Here is a 23,286-nt window from a genome sequence, read left to right as displayed (position 1 = left end):
CACGCATGTGCACGTACACACACATCAAGCTTCTACTTCCTGCTCTTCTCGCATGTCAGACTGCTGTAAATGCCTCTTTTATAGGCTAATATGGCAGCAATATTACCGCCATCTAAAGTCTCAGTGACAAGTCCTCAGCCACACCTTTTCATCAGGGAGCATGAAACCCTAGACTGCCCCGTTACCACACCTGCTGCTGGCACAGAGAGGATGGAGGTACCTCATACCCCCCCCCTATAGACTCTCTCTGTCCCTGTTATTCTCTCTGCCTCCCAAACACACGCACACAGAACAGGGGAAAAAAGCCCCACGCTCTTTGTAGTCCCAGCAGTGGTTAAAAAAGCAACAATGTATGTTCCTTTTCTTCCTCTATTCTCTGTGTGTTGCAGGAAACGGGTCTTTAATTTCCACTTTGATGCAGGAGAGGGGCTTAGCTGCCCCACGCTGGGATCTTACGGGCAACCGTGGAGTCGACAAGGATTCTTTCCTCAAAGTGTGAATGAAAAAAAAGGAAAAGGAAAACAAAATATATATACACTTTGTCGACGAAGTGTAAATCGTCTTTTACTCGGGCAGAATACAAAATATACGTTTTCTGTGTTGTTGTATAAGATGACAAAGTCATTATGGTAAGATGCATTTTTCAAAGCAACTTGTGACCATCCCCAGTGCAAGGTGCTCTGACACAGCACACACACACACACACACACACGTACACGCACACGCACACGCACACGCACACACACACACACACACACACACACACACACACACACACACACACACACACACACACACACAGAGAGCTCCTCTCTTCTCCTGCATAGCCATGACATATGACCCAGGGGTATCACTTGAACAGACCTATAGGCCCATATACAATAGTGTGGGTGGGTGTGGCCCTGACAGATAACCAGTAATGTTCCACACACCTTCCCCTCCCTTCTCATATTAACGAGCCATAATGGCGGCTCTGACGGTAACTATTAGTTTGTCCTCGTCGTGTCCTTCTGTCCTATTATAGGACCTGAGGAGGCCTTTCTGTCCCCCCCCCCCCCACACACACACACACACACACACCTTGAACTGACAATAACTCAACAGACCACTGTTGACCGATGGCCAAGCCCAGATACAATGGAGCACCCCCCTCCGGATGGGGGTCCCGTGGCCCGTACACAGCACTGCCACAGGGAGGAAACTAGATTAAAGGTGGAGAAAGGGAGTTGGAGAGCTTCTCTCTGTGTGTGTGTGTGTGTGTGTGTGTGTGTGTGTGTGTGTGTGTGTGTGTGTGTGTGTGTGTGTGTGTGTGTGTGTGTGTGTGTGTGTGTGTGTGTGTGTGTGTGTGTGTGTGTGTGTGTGTGTGTGCGTGCGTGCGTGCGTGCGTGCGTGCGTGCGTGCGTGCGTGCGTGCGTGCGTGCGTGCGTGCGTGCGTGTGTGTGTGTGCGTGCGTTCCTCAAACACAGGCTCTTTTCACTGCTACCCGTGTGCTTCCTGAGATAACCGTAGGTGGCTTCGCTATCTTTCTAAAGGAGAGAGACCCACAATGCACGGAATGTCAGAGTGGATGCCCGCGCACAAATCATCATCCACCCACTTTCACATCTTCACAAGGTACATAGCACTCTGTGGAACGTTTCATTTTCTAACCCTCCTCCCTCTGTCAGTCAGGACTTCAGAGTCTCTCTCTCCAATCTCTCCATCCAATATCTGGAAACTCACTTCCTCATATCCTAATCAATTATTTTGGTTTGCACCTGTTTCTCATTACACTCGAACTTAAAGGAAGGAATACATTTTACTGTCTGCCACTAACATCCCTGTTATCAACAGCACAGCAGGGCTATGTTTCTATTTATCTCTATCGTATCCAATGAATACAGTACCTGCTCCTCCCACTGATGGAATAGCCATTAACCTCCACTGGAAAACACCACAATTCCATACCTATTAGGCGAGCTATGTTAGTGCACTCTGGTTGTGTACCGGAAGTTGAGAGCTGGGTAAGTCCCGGGAAAGACGCACTGGGATTGGCCAGTAGTCACTTTGAGTGGCAGTTGGTTCAAACGCAGTCCCCAACGACATATTTACGATTATGTGCCTATCGGTATATAACTCGGACGGCGCTTAGTCGACTAGTCTAATTGATTAGCGAGGTGCACCACTGTGGCCGGTGCTGAGATTGGGTATTCGGGCTGTATTAGAATGTGACGTCCTAACTCTTCTATTGTAGAAGAAAGAAGTCCCCGCCCGCGCCCCCGCCCAAAAGGGGGAGCCTCGCCCCTTCGGGGCAACCAGAGTGCACTAACATAGCTCGCCTAATAGGTATGGAATTGTGGTGTTTTCCAGTGGAGGTTAATGGGTATTTCATCAGTGGGAGGGGCAGGTACTGTATTCATTGGATAAGCGGACCAGGTAGGCAGTGGTTCCGGTAGGAGACACAAAGGAGACTCTTTGTGTCTCCTACCGGAACCGCTGCAGGTCATCAAATTATTGCGACAAAAACAAAAAAAATATCCATGAAATCAAGTCTCCATGGGGTGACTAATCGATAGAAAAAAAAGTCTGGGGGTGAACTATCCCTTTAAGTGTCTTGCTCATGGACACCTCAGTACATAGCCGGGGGGGCCGGGAATCAAACTTGGGACCATGTGTTTCCCAGGTGGCCTCCCTTCCACATTCAGCTATGGCTGCTCTAAATACCTCACAAATGCATCTTCAAAATGAACCTGCTCCCATTACCTCATCCATTTCATCAAACCGAACGAACTCCCATGAGCTCATCTATAATGTTCCATCGCTGCTTTCCAGGGCTGTAGAGTACGGTAGCGATTACATGACGTTATGCAACGCGTTGAGAGGTTTACCTCACATTCATGTGCTCTGCAATGTCTTTTACCTTCTTATCAACATTTGACCCTGATGACACAGCATGTGGCGTGAACATACTGTAAAGATTCATATGGGAACAAAAAGTACTGTACTTAAGTACAATTTTGAGGTACTTTTACTTTACTGGAATATTTCCAATTGTCTATACTTTTACTTCTCCTATACTACATCTCAGAGGCAAGTATTCATTGTCAGTATTTCCGACGCCATTACTACTGTCAGTTGCTGCTGTTAGAAGGACTAGAGCTGTCACAATAACACATTTAAGTTGACGATTACTTGTCACTCAAATAATTGCGATTAATGATTTAATTGTGTGTTTAGCATTGAACATTGGAGCATAATGAAGCCTTTTAGGCTTCGTAATAAATAATTGTACAGAGCAGATATGACAAATAACTCAAATATACAAAGACATTATTGACATATTCAATAATTTTATACATGTAAAAATAGCAGAGATAGCTGATCTACAAGCTTACAACGTGTCACGAAGTGACGCGTTGTAAGCTTGTAGATCAGCTATTTCCGCTTTTTACATTTGCGAAAATGTGTGAAATTTTTCAACATCGATTATGCAAAAATAATTGCGACTATCTCAAATAATTGCGATCAGACGATTATGTAATAATTGTGACAGGCCCAAGAAGGACCCTGACAGTGTTCCCTTCCACGGTTTCCATGTGCATGACATAATGTCCCTTTGTCTGTCGCAGCCTTATCTCTGCATCGTAGTAACCTCATCTACTGTAGGATCACACAACCTATCTATTAAAACCCTGATAAAAGCCAGACAGCTGGACTTCAGTCAGACGAGTATTATTTTGTATCATAACAGTACAGCGTGTGATGATCGACATAGTTTATCAAATGCAGTGTTTCCTCAGATCATTATTATAAAGCCCATCATAATCTTACATAACTATATTGCTGGGGGGGGGGGGCAATTATGTAATTTGACCATTGAATGATAAGGAAATAAATGAAGGAAAAAACTCTGCATCCCTCAAATAACTGGAATTAGTCATTCAGGGCATTGCCCATTTCCTTGAACCGTGAGCTTCTTCGCTGTGGGCTACTTGCCATTTCCTTCTTGAGACTAACAATGCCAATGGAAGGAAGACTCGCAATTGTATGGGTCTTTATGTGAAGACCACACACATTTCTGTTGCAGTTAACTTAAAGGGATAGTTCATCCCAAAAAAATGTTTTGCTATCGATTAGTCACACCATGGAGACTTGAATTCATGGATATTGTTTTTGTTTTTTTAGTCGCATTCCTAAGCCAATAATTTGTTGACCAGTGGAACGGTAGGCGGTTCTGGCAGGAGACACAAAGGAGACTCTTTGTGTCTCCTATACCGGAACATAAAACCGTTGGCTTAGGAATGCGACAAAAACGAAAAAAATATCCATGGATTCAAGTCTCCATGGGGTGACGATGAGAAAAAAAGTCATTTTGGGGGTGAACATTTTGGGGGTGTTTAAAAAGCGTGTTGTGTGGGTGGAGATGCTCTCTGGAGACACCACAGGCCAGAGAGCATCTCCACCGACACAACACGCTTTTTTAACAGGTTTTTTTCCTGCCACTGTGCGCTTAGTAGCCGAGGACATTAAGGACGGTAGTCAATATGACAGATGAACTGAATCAGAGCAGATGAACTAAATCATGACAGATCATGATAAGATGAATTGCACTACTATTGGCACTGTTTTTTAGACTATGACGCGCTTATTTATGATATTTGATATTTGCCTTTTAGGAAATGTGGTGGTAGGAGGATTGTAGGATGTACTGTATGTTTTCTTTTCTTTTAAAATGCTGACCCTGGGAGCTGAGCTCCAAACTTTCCTATGCACTTGTGCAAATGGCAAATAAAGTCTATCCTATTCTATCCTATCCCTTTAAGCTCTACATCATCATACTACAACGAATGGTCAAAACTGCAATCTACAAGCTCACAACGCGTCTGACTTTTTTGAAACATTTTAATAATATGAAACAAATTTGACAAAAAAAAGTAATAATAGCCTGTCTACAAGCCTGTCTACAAGCTCACAACACTTGTCGGATAACATTTTGAACATTTTTGAAAGGAATTAACCTATAATGACGACATGCCTAAAATAGCAATGCCAGGTTTAATGCGGCCAAAAAGAAGTAGTTGCTGGACTATGTTAGTATCACCATCATGTTTGGGCCTCTCTGCCATCATCAGGGTGTCACAGTGTCACACCCTGATGCATGGCAGTGAGGCATCATATTATGTACTGGAAAACACAGTATTTCCTGGTTGCTTGTTTTGTTTAACGGGAGGCTTCTTTAAGGTGACACATATTCCTGTAAAGTACTTATAAAGGTGTTGGACTATGCAAGTAACTGTATCACCAACATGTTTTGGCCTCCAGGCTATTACTTTCTTCACCATTATTTTTGTCTCTCACATGACCTGAAAAATTCACTCACTGGGACCTCCCAGGGTGACTCAGGTTTGCAAATATATCGCTGGCTTCTTCTCACTTTTAACCCGTTGTGTCATTTTTAAGATTTCTTTGGGCTATTCAAAAATAGCAGATCTACAAGCTCATAGCACGGCACCGAGTGCCGCACTATGAGCTTGTAGATCTGTTATTTTAGAAAATCTTAATCAAATCTTGAATATATATATATATTTTTTTAGAGCGAACATTTTTAACTCAAATCTTTGCTTCTGGGGTCCCTGGAAGAACATATTTTGAGATGGGGTCCGCTGCCAAATACATATCATTTTGGGGTTCCTTGACATGAAAAAAGTTTGAGAGTTTTTCAAAAAACACAAAGACATTTGTAGAATCCCCAGAAGCAAAGATTTGCACAAATGTTCAAGCTTTTTCAAAAATAGCAGTTTTTATATCTGCTATTTTTGAATAGCCAAAGAAATCTTAAAATGACACAGATGCATTCCCGGTCTGAAAGGGTTAAATAGACCAGAATATACCACCTTCATGTCTACCAGAGCTATAGTACATTGATCGACTGGTTCGCTTGCGACCAATGTTTCTTTTGCCAAGTTCATGCACATTGATCTTACAATGCCATTTTAACACGTTAAGGTTTATGTCTGCATAATTTGCTCTCAGTGACACTCTGATTGGCCAATTTATTTTATAATCTAGTTAAAGGATAGATATAATTTCTGAGCTTACGGCAGGCTTTCTGCACTCATGATTTACATTTCTGGGCCAGAAACAACTTCAGGGGCTTTGACATTCAAAGTACTGACATTACTTCCATTTGTAAATGGCGTAACAAAGAGAGCACAAGTCTATTTCATTCTCATCCATGCCATTCTTACATCGCATTGATGTACATTCACACGCACGCACGCGCGCACACACACACACACACACACACACACACACACACACACACACACACACACACACACACACACACACACACACACACACACACACACACACACACACACACACACACACACACACACACACACACACACACACACACACACACACACACACACCTATTATTATACACATTCTCTAGTTTCCAGGTAGGTTGGGAGGGAGCAAGCAAGCGAAAGAGAGAGAGAGAGAGATCATGTTTCATCACTCTGGGTCAGTTTACCTGTACGGCCCACAGCTTTGTGGCCCGGCACTAATTGTATAGCCCTCTCCTACATAGTGCATACCTCCTCCGCCTCCTCTGTTTCTGGGAGAGACGGTTAAATTGGAATGAAGACAAGCCAACAACACCACCAGACAATCCACCAGCACCAAACTTAAACATGCATATGACCTCTCCAACATTTCATACTGTAAAGGCATATGGCCTTGTGCGTGCGTGCGTGCGTGCGCGCGTGCGTGCGTGCGTGCGTGCGTTAATGCATGTTGGGAAGATAGGTCTCGAATGCATCCAAGCAAGCTAATGGAGAACTTACTTGACCCTGGCCTGCAGGGTACATTTTATCATCTCAAACTTCACTTCATCTGACAAAACCAATGACCGTCTTCAGACACTGACACGGCGCGACTATCTATGTAGGCAATATGACAACATCAGATGAAGCTCTGGCCTGCACCATGGCATGCACCTATGTGTGTGTACTGTGCACACACACACACACACACACACACACACACACACACACACACACACACACACACACACACACACACACAAACACACGGTGCACAAGTGTAGCTCAACTAGTTTATCTACATTGTCCTGGGTCCGATTCCAGCCGCCCCAGGTTGCATGTCATCCCACCCCCATGCCCTCACTTTCCTGTCTACAAAAAGTGTGTTGCAGACTGTGCACGTGTCATCACGTGCGTAAGGTGTGTTAAGGTTGGTGTTAAGTGCTCAAAATGTGTCTCTGACCTTGTCTTTGCTATTATGTCCATGTGTGTGAGTGTGTATCGTATACTATGCGCGCGTGTGTGTGCGTTTTCTTGGAGGCTGCATGTTTGTGCGCCTGTGTAAAGTGCCTCTGATATCTCTCGTCGACCTCCCACTTCTGCCTCGGCCCCCATGTCTGTTTCTGTGTGTTCACTAATGACTCCTATGTCCTGGGTCAGAGCCTGGAGGTGACAGCGGAGAGCCAGAGAGTGCCCCACACACAGGGCTGAGTGGAACCACCGCTGAGCCCACTGTTCAGCTTCAACATCACACACAGAGAGGGGCAGTGTGCTCCTGCTCCAAAACCATCTGTACCAGCACGCCGCGTGAGTGCTTCATTTTCAGCCCCCCGGACAAAACACCAGTGTCCGGTTACCCCACAAAACAGCCCTGCTGCCGCAATGGTCGGAGGCCTTTTGTTCCCACTTTAAATAAAACATAGTTAAGTCATTAGGCAGAAAGGCCCTCCTGTGCATTATTCAGTGGCAGGTTCATCTGAGACCAACAAGCAGGGAAATGCAACACGGTTCTTTTTTTACAATGTCAGCGGACAATATAATTGCATTTGTTAAGGAAACATCCACAACTGTATGTTATTAGTCACTGTTTGTACACAATGCCACTGTCTTTACAGTGTGGTAAGACATGGTGTTCTGTGTAACACAGTAGCTATAATAGGCTATTCATAGAGGACCATTCAATGCTCATTTATTATTGCACAATAATGAACATAGTTATTTGTTGTGAAGGTTAATTGATCCATGTGTATTTCTCTGGTACAATGTATAGTAAACCAGCTATAACCAGAACTCTAGGCTCTATGCACAGCAGCCATATTGTGAAGACATTCACAGGTGTTACCAATGATACTAATGAAGGCTCTGTTCCATTTAGTGTAGCACAGTGGTTATCAGATTTTTCAATTTCCATGACCCTCATAACTCTGAGAGTGTACACATGGAACCAAATGGACCCGTTACACACTCGTAAGGGGCCATTTGGAAACCACTTAAGGAACCATGAGGGTCCCTGGACCCAAATTTTAGAGCCACTTGGTGTAGCAGAGTGTTTCCAGTGAGTCAACATGCACAATATCAGCACCCTGACTCTATTTGACCAGAATGGAAAAGAGCCTTAATTAGTATCATTGGCAACACCTGTGAATGTCTTCACAATATGGCTGCTGTGCATAGAGCCTATTAGTACAAAATGAGTATATTCCTGGTCAGAGAAACTAAGCTTATGGTGGAAATGAGATAAAAAAAAACAAATCAAGCTAAACACGTGACAGATTTAAGAGAAAAAGAAATGTCTCAGGACCACAATGGAAACAAGTGAAGTCCCCTGGACTTTTTTTGTGTTATCCTTTTAGCCCAAATGTCTGACATGTACCTCCTGGCTCCTGCTGTTTGCATTTATGTCTAATAAAGTCTGCAATCAGCCAATCAAACCATACCTTTCACAAATGTGTGTATGGTTAACAGCTGTGTAATTCCACATCCATTAAATATGGTAGCCTGCCTCACACAGAGAGAGAGAGAGAGAGAGAGAGAGACATGGACAAACAATGCATCTCACTACGTGGTAGCCTTATTATTTTCCTCTCCTTTGAAAACAAACACCTGGGTAATGTTTACATAAAGTGAACCATTCATAATAGAATTCAAAGAAAAAAAGAAGGAACGAATAAATAATAATAGAACACAAAGAAAAAATATATAGCAAATAATATTACAAAATATTTGTTTTATATATTTTTTCTTTGAGTTCTATTATTATTTATCTTTTTCCTTCTTTTTTTTTTACTTTGAATTATATTTTTCCAGCCCACAGGCAGGCAGACCGCTGGTGACCGAAACTGCACAGCGAAACCATTCCACCTGTTGCTGACAAACTGGACTTGACTTCACACATACCTGCTTTATTCATTCATGTCCCTTCTGTTTGCAGATCTAACTCTGTGTGTTCAGTCCCCCGTGATGTGGAGTCTCTCTGTGTAGTCTCTCAAACCCGAATAATATCACGATCAATACTTTCTTTATTCGTTTGTCCTGGAGTCTGTGTTGGCCGGTGATCTTGGAAGCACGGATCCTACTGGAAACAATAATAAGCTTTCCCTTTTCCTGCCAGCTACCTTGGTCCGGTGTTGCCAGGTTTTGTGAGAGAGATAAGGAACCAGGTTCTATGAAAACAAGCCCAAAGGAAGCGACCAGGCCAGGGCTACTACACGAGCACTTATAAATAAGTGTTATCTATAGTGCTATATCCGACACATATTATGCCAAGAATATTTGAAAATAGATGATCTACAAGCTCACAAGGTGTCGCGGGGTGAGCTTGTAGATCTGCTATTAAAAATAAAATAAAAAAGATCTTGTAGAAATGTTGAAAAATGTGGAATATTTTTTAAACATTTTAGCAAAATCTTGTATGGGCGGGCCCAATCCGCAAAACTACCAATATATTTACAATTTACAAGCAACTTAACAGAGACAAAAGCCCAAAGTTGCTTATACTAAGCAGACATGGCAACACTATACCTTGGTCCTGTACAAGCGGATGAAAGGTAACAGACTGCACAGTCCACCAATCAGCTGTAGGAGGAGGCGGGCCATGGTAACTAGAGAACCAATGGTGGGGGAATTCCACTTGTTTGCTTTTAGGGACTTTATTCTCTCTACACTTCATTCAGCACTTTTTCCACTTCATGCAGTAAAGTACTAAGTAAGTCCACACAATACGATTCAAATTAGGGTTATATAATAACACTTTTACTTATGTGAAGAATTTATACCCAGTGGCGTAAAGTAACTAAGTTGGTACATTAAACATGTACTGTACTTAAGTACACTTTTTACTTTATGGAGTGTTTACTGGAATTTTCAATACTTTTACTGCTACTCCACTACATCGCAGAGGCAAATATTTTTACTTCACTACAATTATTTGAAAACTTTAGTTAGTTACTTGTTAAACTTCCTGTTTATCCGCATTCTTTGTTGAGCTTCTACCATGAGTCCAATTTGCAACAAATTTCGCCAAAAAAATTCCATCATGCCTGATTGACTGTAGCCATTGCATAGTCTACTTGAAATTGTTCATCATACATTTATATTCACTTTTTGGCCAATATTTAATGCACTAAATGATTCCACAACATTTTTACATCATTACAGCCTGCGGCAGCAGCAAGCTACAATAAATTGTTCAACTGTGTGTGTGTGTGTGTGTGTGTGTGCGCGCCTTTTCAAACAGATCGTATTTGAGAATTTGAGGAATTATTGTAGCCTGGTTCCAGATCACAGACCCCACCCACTCTCTGAGTGAACTGCCCCTCTTGGTCTGGTGTTGAAATGTGAACCTATTTATTCAGTTCAAAAATGTATTGTCCAATGAGAGTCAGAGGTGGGGGTGGGTCTAACGACAAGCCAATTAGCGAATATCTGCTAAAGCGAGCTGTGCGATGACGTCAGATGTAGGCGGATCCGTGGATCTCTTGTGATTGGTTTAGGGAAATTCGAATCCCCTCCCCCTTGTAATCGCCTACACTGGAGCCAATAGGGCATAGCAGTGGCCGCCATTTTCTGATAGTCAATGCATTTTTCCCATTGACATTTCCAAACATATTTATATAAATTATTTTAAGACTAGAATCAAGCCATCTAGGGTCCTGGTGAATAATGACCATAAAACGTTTGATTCTGTGAAAAAAACTTTTTTGAAAACGGCAAAACAAAGGGTGTTTATTAAATATAGTATATCATATAATTAAATATAAAATAAAGAAAAATCACAGAAAAAAATGTTTTATGGTCATGATTCACCGGGACCCTGGATGGCTTGATTCTAGGCTTAAATTAATTGATATAAATATTTTTGTGTCAATGGGAAAATGTATTGACTATTTTGGAGTGGAACCAGAAAATGGCCACCACTGCTATGCCCTATGTCAGACTGAAGCTCCATGCAGCTTCATTATGACAATCAGGCTAGAATTATAGTATATCGCCTATATTGTAGGCTACTAGATGTGAGGGCCGCATAGCGGCCTGAACCTCTAGTTCTATACATAGGCTATTTGAAAATAGCCAATCTACAAGCTCACACACCAGTGTCCACATCATTCTGAGATCAAAGGGGGAAAAAATACATCTGTGCAGTCAAACAAGTTGAAAACATTTATATAAATGAATTTGAAACACACTTTTCAGTACTTGTCTATCATTAGTGCTAGTGCTACTGCAACTGTTGCAGTTGCAGTCGCACTAGATAGCCTATTACAATGGGTTTGTATAGGAAGGGGGCGTGTCTGATAAAATGTATATCAAATATATAAATACTAAATCAAGCAACTTAAAGGAGACACACCATGAATTTCACTTTTTTTTATTTTTTTTGTATTTTTTGGGCTCCCCAGTGTCTCTTGTACCCCAAAAAATATTTTTTGTTAACATTCAGTCATTCATTCTCATTTCAGAGATTTTCAGAATGGGCGTGTCTAAACAGGCCATCTCAGAATGGCAAGTTTGCTTACCTCACCAAACTTTCTGCCCATGTATTTTGCCAGACAGAATTGCTCAGTACCGCAGTACAGCACCCCCCTGCCCAACAGGACGTTTTGGTATTGCAGCTGAAAGTGCTTTATAAGCCTGAGAGAATTGACTTGGGATGAGTATATCTGAGTGTTGATTTAGGCTCAAACCTTTTGAAAATGGTTTGAGGGACATACACCATATGATATTAAATATCAAATATTTTTTTTAAATTCATGGTGTGTCTCCTTTAAAAACGGTCTGGGGGGCTCACAAAAGCCTGAGTAGATGATAAAATGACCAAAAGTTTTTTTGAAAGTGAAATATCCCTTTAAGTCAAAGTATCAATACCGCAATGTAGAAGTACTCTGTTACAAGTAAAAGTCCGGAGTTCAAAATTTACTTGAGTAAAAGTACAAAAGTATTGGTATCAAAATGGACTTAAAGTACCAAAAGTAAAAGTACAAAAATGTTTGAATATCTGCAAAGTAACTAGTAATTAATTTATATCTGCAAAGTAGCTAGTAACTAAAGTTTTCAAATAATTGTAGTGGAGTGCCTCTGAGATGTAGTGGAGCAGAAGTAAAGTATAGACAATTGGAAATACTCCAGTAAAGTAAAAGTACCTCAGAATTGTACTGAAGTACAGCACTTAGTAGTACTACAGTACAGTAAATGTACTTAGTTACTTACTTTACACCAGGGGTTTTCAACTGATTGTGAACCAGGGACCACCACCCTGACTAAGAATCAACCTGGGGACCACTGTTGTGTTGGGTGAGATTAGAGCTAGGATTAGTGCTTTGCTAACACTTGCTACTGTATGCATGCATCCCATGATACATACCACTGTTTCTCAACCAGTGGTCCATGGACTACACAGACACATGCAATTATATGGCCACATTTCCTAATAATGATGACTCCATCAGGCAATCCGGTACACTTCCCCTCCTTGAGATTCTAACTCCCTTTTCTGTGGATTTTTTTGACCTCCGACTTCCCAGAAACTGACTACATTGACGTGTCATCATAGGTCACCGGGTCGATAATTGTTCCATGGAACAAGAAGAAAAAAACATATTGCAACATGGTCAGGGACCACATGCAATACCTTCAGGGACCACAAGTGGTCCACGGACCACCTGTTGAAAACCCCTGCTTTACACCACTGGTTATTGGCCTGATGAATGTTGGCCCTGACAGGGAGCATGTTCCTCTACATCGCATTGGCACACACATGTTACCAGAGATGAATGAGGTCAGAAAGCAGGATGAGGAGGGGGGTAGCTGGTGCTACCTTCTGACATTTGCCACCCAACCCTGACCAGAGAGTTGATGTGCTCACATGTGTGTTTGAGAAATCAATTTTTAGATAGTTGAGATCCCACATGTGTGTTTTATTACAGAAGTGTTAGTAGTCATCATTTTAATGCAAATCTTCAGGATTTTCAGATTTCTTTGGCTACTAAAAAAAATAGCAGATCTACAAGCTCATAGCGTGGCACTGAGCTTGTAGATCTGCTATTTTTTTTTAAATAAAAATCATCAAAACTTGTGGACATTTAGCAAACATTTGTTAAACATTTTGTTCCAGGGACCCCCAGAAGCAAAGATTTGATTTACAAATGTTCTCTTAAAAATATCTAAATTATATTCAAATATTTGCACACATTTTCACGATTTTTCAAAAATAGCAGATCTATAAGCTCACTTGTAGATCTGAATAGCAAAAGAAATCTTAAAATGACATAGATGCCTTCCCACTTCCCGGTCTTAATGGGTGAGTGTAAGTCTAAAAGTCTAAATTTGCATTCTCTCAAAAGAAACACTGCAATTCATATATTTCTAATTAGCTAACTGAGCCAAGGCAAATATTGATGAGTTTGAGATAACATGTCTTTAGAATCTGCATTCAAATCCTTTTTTTATGTTTTTTTGTGCCTCTGTGATGCTAAAATATTTTAAAGTTGAAAGAAATGAATTTCAACCAAATTTCCAAACACAAAAGTGCCCCCTATTGAAGAATCACCCATACATGCTTTTATGCAAATGACACTGTGTTTTAGTAGGCTATTATTATCAGTAGGCCTAGTATTCTGTTTGCTATTGCCGCTGATTTTTACTTATAATAATAACAACAACCCTGTCACAAGGTGTTTGAAGAGACAGTATGACAGTGACATTACAATCCATGTCCACATGGTGGCAATTCATGCCCAGTCAGAGAGCCATCAGCACACAGTGCTGTTCTGGTTACAGCAAGGCGCGCGCCCACACACACACACGCACGCACGCACGCACGCACGCACGCACGCACGCACGCACGCACGCACGCACGCACGCACGCACGCACGCACGCACGCACGCACACACACACACACACACACACACACACACACACACACACACACACACAAAAAAAACTTTATCTCCAGATTAGGGTTGGGCAGTGGTGTAAAGTACATTTACTCAAGTACTGTATTTAAGTACAATTTTGGCTCCACTACATCTCAGAGGCAAATATTGTAGGCTATACTTTTACTCGACTACAATTATTTGAAAACTTTAGTTACTAGACACTTTTCAGATATACATTATTATATTATAAAACATACATTAAAGGGGCTACACCATGAATTAAAAAAATATATATTATATATAAATATTGCCCCCTAATACGTTTTAAACAGGTTGTAAGACTAAAACACATCCAGATATTTTTTCTCACAATCTGACTGTCTGTCATTCCAAGCTTTTTCAGCTGCAATACCAAAACGTCCTATTGGGCAGGGGGGAGCTACTGAGCAATTCTGTCTGGCCATCGTCAATGCAAAATCAGTGCAAGTGACATCACTTGCACAGCCATTCTGAAATGGCCTGTTCAGACACGCCCATTCAGGAAATCCATGAAATGAGCATGAATGACTGAATGTTAAAAAAAAAAATATTTTTTGGTACAAGAGACACTGGGGAGCCCAAAAAATACTAAAAACCTAAAAAAAAATGAAATTCATGGTGTAGCCCCTTTAACCACTTTAGCCCTATTTTATACCTGCTATTTGAAAATAGCAGATCTACAAGCTCACAACTTGTCACATGGCGACGCCTTGTGAGCTTGTAGATCGTCTATTTTCAAACATTTCAAACAGTACTTTTGCTTTTGGTACTTTAAGTACATTTTGATACCAATACTTTTGTACTTTTAAGTACATTTTTAATTCCGGACTTTTTACTTGTAACAGAGTACTTCTACATTGCAGTATTGATACTTTTACTTACATAAAACATTTGAGTACTTTTTCCACCACTGGTTGGAGCATGGGTGGGGGTGGAGTGTGGAGGACTTTGCATCCACCTTTCAGCAGCATTGATCTGGGATCAATACATTAAGACACAGTTTCATTAAGGTCTCAATGAAACTGCAGATTGGAGGGTTCTCATAAACCCTGCTCAGGAAATACAGACAAGGGGCCGCTTCCTAAAGTTGAGTGTTCCCCAACCTGGGGTCTGGGGCCCACCAAACATCACAGCAGCAAGCAGTCTTTCTGTTTTGAGCATACAGGGACAACTAGCGACCCAGGGGCCACATGCGGCCCCCACCTCCACATCATGCGGCCTGCACGTTAATATCAGAATACTGATATATTATTGATTTCAGCCGTTACAATTGCGAACATGACCCGCTTTAATTACTTCAGTCTATATTAGTAGCTTAATGACTAGTATTAAAATTCTATTGTATTTCTATGTCCAATGTATTTGTATTTAAGTTCATACAGTTAACATAAGTATAACTAAATGCATTTGAAATTAAATACAAATTTAACTTTTCAGGATTCCCCCCAAAGAAAATTGCAAAAGAAACCCTCAGGATTCCAATTCAAAAATAGCCGATCTACAAGCTCAAAACGCGTTGCAGCTTGTAAATTGGCCATTTTTGCTACTTTTGTGTGACAGAATGGTCCGACAGTATATGCAATGTGGCCCTCTGGGGTGAATGTGGAAATATAGTGGCCCTCTCCATCATCAAAGTTGCCCACCCCTGGTTTTGAGGATAGTCAAACATTTCTATATATTCTTCGTCGTACGACAGTGTCGTGCAACATACACACACGATCGGCTATTTTCACAATTTCTTCATATATTCTTCATCATTTTCACATATGACTTGCCCAAAATGGTTGAAAGTGTTGAAAAAAAAAAGGTTGAAAGTGATTGAGTACAGTAAATGAAGCAGTTGTACTGTATGCAGCTGCTGCACTGAAGCGGTACTGTGCACCCTATACTGTGGTTATGCAAGTTACAGTCCTAGAATAAGGCAAGCACAATGAAAGTAATTACTTACTAGATTACAGCAGTAAGTCTTCAATATTGATTACTTGAGCACATCGGCAAATGTTAGGGGCAGCTACCATTGCAATGTCCCGAGTTCCATTATGATCACAGACCTGTGTTGTGCTGTTACACCCTATCTAAAGAACAAAAATACCTGCTTAATAATCATGTACAATTGTTTTTTTTTGTTTTTAGAAATGTCATTTGCTGTTTTTTATTTCCAAGCTCTTTTACTTATCTCTGAAATGACAGTAGATGAACTGCACTTTTACAGTGCAGTTCATCGTTTTGAGTGAAATCTTTACTGGGAGAGTAAAGGGTTTCCTACTGCTAAATATGTACATTGTACACATAAGGAAGCAGGAACATTAAATAAAATGAAGACAGCAGAGCTTGATTAAACATAACCATATATATTTTATTCTCAATACGGCAAAATACAAAGAATATTCAGGACAGACTCCCATTAGTAACAATTAATACTCACTTCACAAGAATGTTGTTTTTTAATTACATGATAGCCCAAGTTTGAAGACCAAACTCAATGAGTACCTTATTCATATTGCATCCATAATATATAGCATCTCTATTGTCAGTTCTCTTAAAACTAACCCAATTTAGACTATTGTACTTTATGTGTAAGCTCCCGGGTCTTGCTTTTTGAGACAAGTTTTTAGAAAAAGAAGTAGCACAACATACTGTAGAAAGTCCTACAACTGCTCGTCGCGTACGGAAATACCTCTGTTTTCAAAAAAAGACATCTCAGGTCAAAAATTTCAAAAGGGGAAGCGTAGTAAAGTACGGCTTTGATGTGAGGAACAGACGAAGAGATAGAATTATTTGTTTTTTTACATAATGACATGCCTTGGCCTTAGCATCCATCCACTCGTATATCCGTCCACGCACCCATCCGCACCACCCATCCATTCGCACACCACCCACCCATCCATCCATCCGTTCGTCCGCACCACCCATTCAATGTGATCCACAATATACGTACATTTCATGACTTTACAACTCTCCATATTTAATACAGAGAAGAGAAAATATTAGCACTTGGATCTAAAGACACAGCTGATTATGTGGCGACTGTGATATTGACAAGAGGGGGGGGGGCATACGATCGAGTACAGTTAACAAAATGATTGATAAAACAACTTGATATACAGCGTTATGAGACTCGGGTGGTATCTAATAACTTTGAAGAAGAGGAAGCAAACACGAAGGCTCACAGAGAGAAAGGAAGATGTGCATATAAGGTCACAAATATATGTACAATGTTTTTAAATTTCAATAAAAATGTCAACCTGTTGTAGAAATTCACCCTTAAAGAAATGTCCTATTTACAATTTGTACATTTGCTTTTAAATAGAAACATGCAAGTGTTAACATCTTTCTACTGAGTGTCAAAAGAAAAAAAAAAGAAAACTTTACCCTGGATTCTTCCAAGTTTTAATTAAAATTAATTACTTCTTACACTGAAATCTCATCGCGAGCAACCTCCGATACATTAACGTCTTCCTATTCCATGAATTCAATGAAAAGAAATGTTTTTAAAAAATCAAGAAAGAGAGAGGGAGTGAAACAAAAAAAGACAATCAGCAAAGGGGCATAAAAAATAAATAAATGTGAGAAGTGTTAAAATTTTTCGCTAACGCTAAATTTGTACATTTGACTATTAGTGTAAGGACCTGTATTTACAATGTGTACCAGTGTATGAAGACATTGAGTGGGTGGGCCGACGAAACTACACGCCCAAGAGGAGGAATTCCTAAGAGAAAAGTGGCCTCCAGCGTTAAGTACAAAATGGCTCAAGCCATCCTTGTTTGGTTATAAAAAACCTATATATACACACATACTAAACCAGTACACAAAGTTGCAAAAGCTAAAAGGCATTTGACATTTGAGTCAGTCAAACAAGTGTCTTTTGGGGACAGGAAAAAAAAAGTAGACAAAAATAAAATAAAGACAAAAACCAGCAGGGGAGAAAAAAAATCCCAGGTGTAAAAATTAAATACAGACTTTTCCAGGAACCAATCCTGATTGTGTGTGTGTATGCGTGTGTGTGTGTGTGTGTGTCTGTGTGTAAAAATCCTGCATAGATTTAAATACCACTTCTGTCTTTCACTCTTTCAAGTAGAAGAGGAAATAACAGTATCTCCCCTACAAAAAGAGACCAGGGAGCCAGCCAATGTGTAAAATATACTCAACAGACGTGGTCAAAATAGCAGTTCCATATAAATACCATTGAGATGGGATCAGGTTAAGCATCAGGTAAGTTTGTCAATCAAAGAAAAGTACAATAGATTCATGATCCATACTTTACATTGACTGTCTGTACTTACTGGCACTTTTAGTGTATCGTCTTCTGAGGGAAATCCCATCCACATAATGCCTATGAAGCCCCAACAAAACTTGATATACAGTATCTGTGGATGGTATTTGGACCAGGTCTGGTATTAATGTTTCCAGCATGTGTTCTTTGTAGAAACTGGGCTTTAAAAAAAAAACTAAAAAGACAGCCATCAGCCTGAACTTTATCCAAACCATTCAGTGTCAAGCTCTTGGTTCCAAAGCACTGGCGTCCACATTGCCATGCAGAATGTTGCCTTTATGACAAACTGAACAACTCAATGAATCCAATTGGAACTAAAACCAACATCAGGTCAACCGGCACTGTTGTTCTGAGTTGTCTTTAACCTGCCTGCTGTACCATGAATACAGACAATTAGGTGGCATGTGTGTTATATATATTTAATGAGTAAGACTATCACACTAGGTAGAGCATCAAATAGCTAAATTAATTACATTTAAATAAGAACAATTCCATATACAAATACTTTGCATTTCATAACCCCTGTTCAACCCGCTTTAAGCCTATGCACTTGAAAAGTTATAGCTTTGCTTCTCCAGAAAAAAACTGGTACATACATAAATAAAAATCTATATTGGCCATCTTACTTCATGACTGGAATATATAACCATAGATCTTAAATTCTTTGTTCTAGAAATGCAATACTGCTAATTGGTGCCACTGATGCTACCCTACAAAACATATTTAGCTGCATCTTTACATTATGCTAAATTTGATTTCATAAAGGCCCAAACATTTTTTTTCCTGCTCTAATTTTGCACTGGACCAGTTTGTAAGAACTGCATTGTAAATAACTGCTTTATATAAATGGATACAATTTTTCAATACTTGGACACACCCTGATGTTCCATAGAAAAATACACTTTACGCCAGTGGTTTTCAAACGGTTTGTGTGCAAGGCACACCAATGGGCAAGTCAAATTCTCAAGGCACACCTGTATTTAATGCAAAAATAGCCAATCTACAGGCTCACAATGCATCACATTGTAAACTTGTAGATCTGACATTTCTACAATTTTTGACAATTTGTGGGGGAAAATAAATACAATAATTAAAATAAATAAAATAAATGTGCTTAAAATAAATGTGCTGTGAGCTTGTAGATTTGCCGTTACCTCTATTTTTTTTTTTTTGTGAAAATCCCTATGATGAGTTGACAGGTTGAAAGTGATTAAAATATATATAAATATATTTTAGGGTATAGAATTTGCCTCCGTATTGTGAAATAAGTGTGCATAAAATACTGATATAGTAAATTGAAAACGAATTCATAACCTTTTGTGTAATATTGCAATAATAAGTGGTTGTCAGACAATTCCAAGGCACACCTGGACTTGTCTAACGGCACACCAGTGTGCCTCTGCACACCGTTTGGAAACCACCGCTACTTTACACAACCCTTTGTGATGCACACAACAAGGACAGCTCAGTGGAACAATAACACCATGTTCTCAACGAACAATGCAGCTACAGTACACTGTCATCTCTTAGGTACAAACTAAAATATTCTGCCAACTGCAGATAAATAAGGAATTAAGATCGTGGTGGGGGAGATGTGGTATGTATGTGTGTGTGTGTGTGTGTGTGTGTGTGTGTGTGTGTGTGTGTGGGGGGGGGGGGTAGCTTTTGCCCAAACAAACTCAAAACCCACACTGCTCAAAAGCTAACTTTTTGATCAATTCAATAACTCGTAGAACAGAACCACCATTTAGAAATTCATGGTCGGTACCCTGTACAAGTACAAGTTCCTCTACAAGTAAAACCACAGAGGTCCATTCCAAGACAAATCTCGGGCTCCAACAGACTTGTTTACAGGGAACATGTGCATTTTTGAACCAGATGGTGACCATCAGCTTTGCCATAGTGGAGGCAACGACTGAGGAAACTGCATATTTGTTGTACCTGTACAGCGATTGCTACCATGTACAGAGAGACTTGAAGAAAGACAAATCATTACCAGCTTCCCGCAGCTATTCTAAACAGTGTTGTAATGCCAAAATGTATGCTGTAGTAATAAAAGCCATTAAAAAAAGGAAGAAAGAAAAATGCAAAATGCATTTCAAAGTAATGGTACTCATTCTCTTTCCTGTAGATCACATACAAGGCACAAAAAAGATAGAGAAAAACCTTCGTTTTAAAGCACCTTTGGTGTTTACGGGAGGTACTTCGGTAAAAAAAAAAAAAGGAAAAAAAAGTGAAAGTGGAAAAGTGAAAAGAAAAAAGCCCAAAGCCAAATTAAGCCAAAATGTGCTTGTAGCCTTTAAACCAAAAACACATTTTAGTGTATTTCATAAATAACTCGCAGCGAGCTTCAATGCCAGGTGGAAAAAAAACGTCGCCTTCAGTTTCTAGCCAAAGATAAGCGCCAGGACGCCGGTACATGTAGCATGGGAATGAGCTTCTTTTGTTTCTGTGCCACAGTGAAGATGCTTCACCCCGTGTGTGATGACGTCATCAGAAGGTGTGTAGATGCTCCAAATTGCTCAGTGTTTTGGCAAGCTGGTGTAGGAAAATGGACACAGTGTTGCAGATATGCTCTGAGAGGTTCATCACAAGCGTATATGGAGGACCAGAAGTTGATTTTGCATGTATGTGTGTACAGGTTTTGTGTCTGTGCATTGTCTGCATGAGGATGCATGCGCCTATGCGCACAAGCATGGGTTTGAGCATGTGCAGTTATACGCAAATGACGTTTGTTTGTGTGTGTTTGTATGTGTACTGTTTCGGAAGCAAGCCTCTATGAAGAGAGTCCTCGCTAGGGAATATGCTTTGCGTCCAAGCGCAGCCAGTGAAGGCCCTGCCGTGTGTATCGCACCAGTTCCGTCATGCTGCTGGTGTTGAAGATCAGAGGACCCATCATCTTGTCCAACTCCAAAAAGAACTCTGGGGGGGGGGGGAGAGAAAAAGGTCAAACGCATGTGTCAAAAGGTCATCCATTTAGACATTGTTCACTATGTGGCAGGGGGGCGGGGCAAACGCAATTCATCACTTACAGGTCAAACCACCACTTGCCTGCTTTTATGTCTTACACGCTTACACACATTACTTGTGAACGTAAAGCCAGGAGTAGCAATTCTAAAGTCTAAAGTTCTTATGTGGGAGCGTTACGTTTAAAAAAATGATAAATGGACCGCTGTGGAAGGCATTGGTGATACAAGTAAAAGTTTTAGATCATTAGTTTTCCATGGCAGGCAATGACGTGCAGTTTACCCTGCACGTTAGAAAATACTGGCCACACACGGCCATACTGGCCGCGGTGTCCCGTGCAGCGACTAGGCCGGTCACAATTATTACATAATCGTCTAATCGCAATTATTTGAGATAGTCGCAATTATTTTTGCATAATCGTCATAATTGTTTCAATGTTGAAAAACTTTCACACATTTTCAAATATTAAAAAAAGCTGAAATAGCAGATCTACAAGCTTGCAACGCGTCACGCTTGTAGATCAGCTATTTCTGCAACTTTTACATGTATAAAATTTAAATACATATTAAATATGTTAATAATTTCTTTGTATATTTAAGTTATTCGTCATATCTGCCCTGTGATTTTTGATTACGAAGCCTAAAGACAAACTGATTTTTTATTTTATTCATATGTTCAATGCCAAACTGAATTGATTCTCCGATAGGACAGAAACTCAAGGCAGAAAACAAAGCTGAAATCAACCTCAGCTCCACTACACTATCGACAGGCACTGCCGGCAGGCATCTTGAGCTATTAAACTCCCCGACCTGACTGATGGCGGCCGGTGCCAACGGGATGTTTGGCTCACCTTTCTGCTCCTTGGCCAGCTGTTCGGCCTGGTCCCAGACTTCGGTGGCGTACAGGAAGTTGGAGGTGACCTGGACGTAGCTGGCGGCCATCTGGTGAATGCGTTGAGGTATGGTAACCAATGAGCTGCTGCTACTGCTGCTGCTGCCTGATGAGTAGCCGCCGGCGGTGCCAGGTGACAGCTTGGGGGACACCGGGGAAGGCATGCTGGCTGCCTTACTGCGTTCACACAACGACACAGACATGGTTAATGATGTGACAGTTTGTTTGGGTACATGCTCGGCCGGACAGGCTTACAGTTACAATTTAGACATTTTGTTTTGTCTTACAAGAGCGACATACAAAGTGCGAGGTTGGAGTAAATGCTGTGAATATTTTGTCAACAACCAGGGTAAATTGTCACGGGATTTGAGACAACAAAACAACATAGATAGGATTTATCTTAAAGCCTCATTATGTAGCTTTTTTTTTATGAATAAAATATAATTTTGTCCAATCTGTATCTGTAACTTATACAATCGGGGTGGTTGTATTTGGTCTCCTTGCTCTATCGAGACATTTAGATCGTGTCAAAGGTCATGTCTCACCTAGACACATGATCTGACACGAATTTTGTGCTGCAAGATATATTTCTTTGTTAAAATAAGTGTTGAATAGCTCCATCTTCTGATAGAGTGTTTGCTTAGTAAGAGTGGTCTACCAGCAAACAAAAGCATTAATTTCAGGATACAATATTCGGGATACAAATTGTATCCAATCAGGAGAGAGAGCTCATACAGGATAAACAAGTGAAATTGGAAGTGATGACCCAAAGTAGTAAGAAAATTGGCTCTGGAACACTATAACATGTATGGTGATGAATGGGTACTCTCTCCTGATTGGCTGAAATTGGCAACCCACTTCTATGAATAAATAGAAAATGTACTTTCTGTTTATTAAAGAGATGGCGAGACCAGTAACTCTACATTGAAT

The 23,286-nt window shown here is 40.6% G+C and overlaps 2 protein-coding genes across 8 annotated transcripts in view; both read right to left on the bottom strand.

The window, feature by feature from the left end:
• Positions 1-9,374, bottom strand: part of shroom1 (shroom family member 1) — a 55,606-nt gene extending 46,232 nt beyond the window's left edge. For both annotated transcript variants that reach the window (XM_084073173.1, XM_084073175.1), the window contains exon 1: positions 9,210-9,374. The gene's annotated coding sequence lies outside the window, so the exon portion shown is untranslated. The remainder of the gene's footprint in view (positions 1-9,209) is intronic.
• Positions 9,375-16,560: 7,186 nt separating this feature from the next.
• aff4 (AF4/FMR2 family, member 4) overlaps positions 16,561-23,286 on the bottom strand; it is a 44,174-nt gene continuing 37,448 nt past the window's right edge. For all 6 annotated transcript variants that reach the window (XM_084073185.1, XM_084073187.1, XM_084073183.1 and 3 more), the window contains 2 exons: positions 22,316-22,533; positions 16,561-21,420 (listed from right to left, as the gene is read on the bottom strand). In XM_084073185.1, the coding sequence (XP_083929311.1) occupies positions 21,293-21,420; positions 22,316-22,533 (346 nt within the window). In that variant the 3' untranslated portion in view covers positions 16,561-21,292. The remainder of the gene's footprint in view (positions 21,421-22,315; positions 22,534-23,286) is intronic.

Source organism: Gymnoscopelus microlampas (assembly GCF_963454915.1).
Source record: "Gymnoscopelus microlampas genome assembly, chromosome: 12".
Taxonomy (NCBI): domain Eukaryota; kingdom Metazoa; phylum Chordata; class Actinopteri; order Myctophiformes; family Myctophidae; genus Gymnoscopelus; species Gymnoscopelus microlampas.
This window is presented reverse-complemented; position numbering and strand designations above follow the sequence as displayed.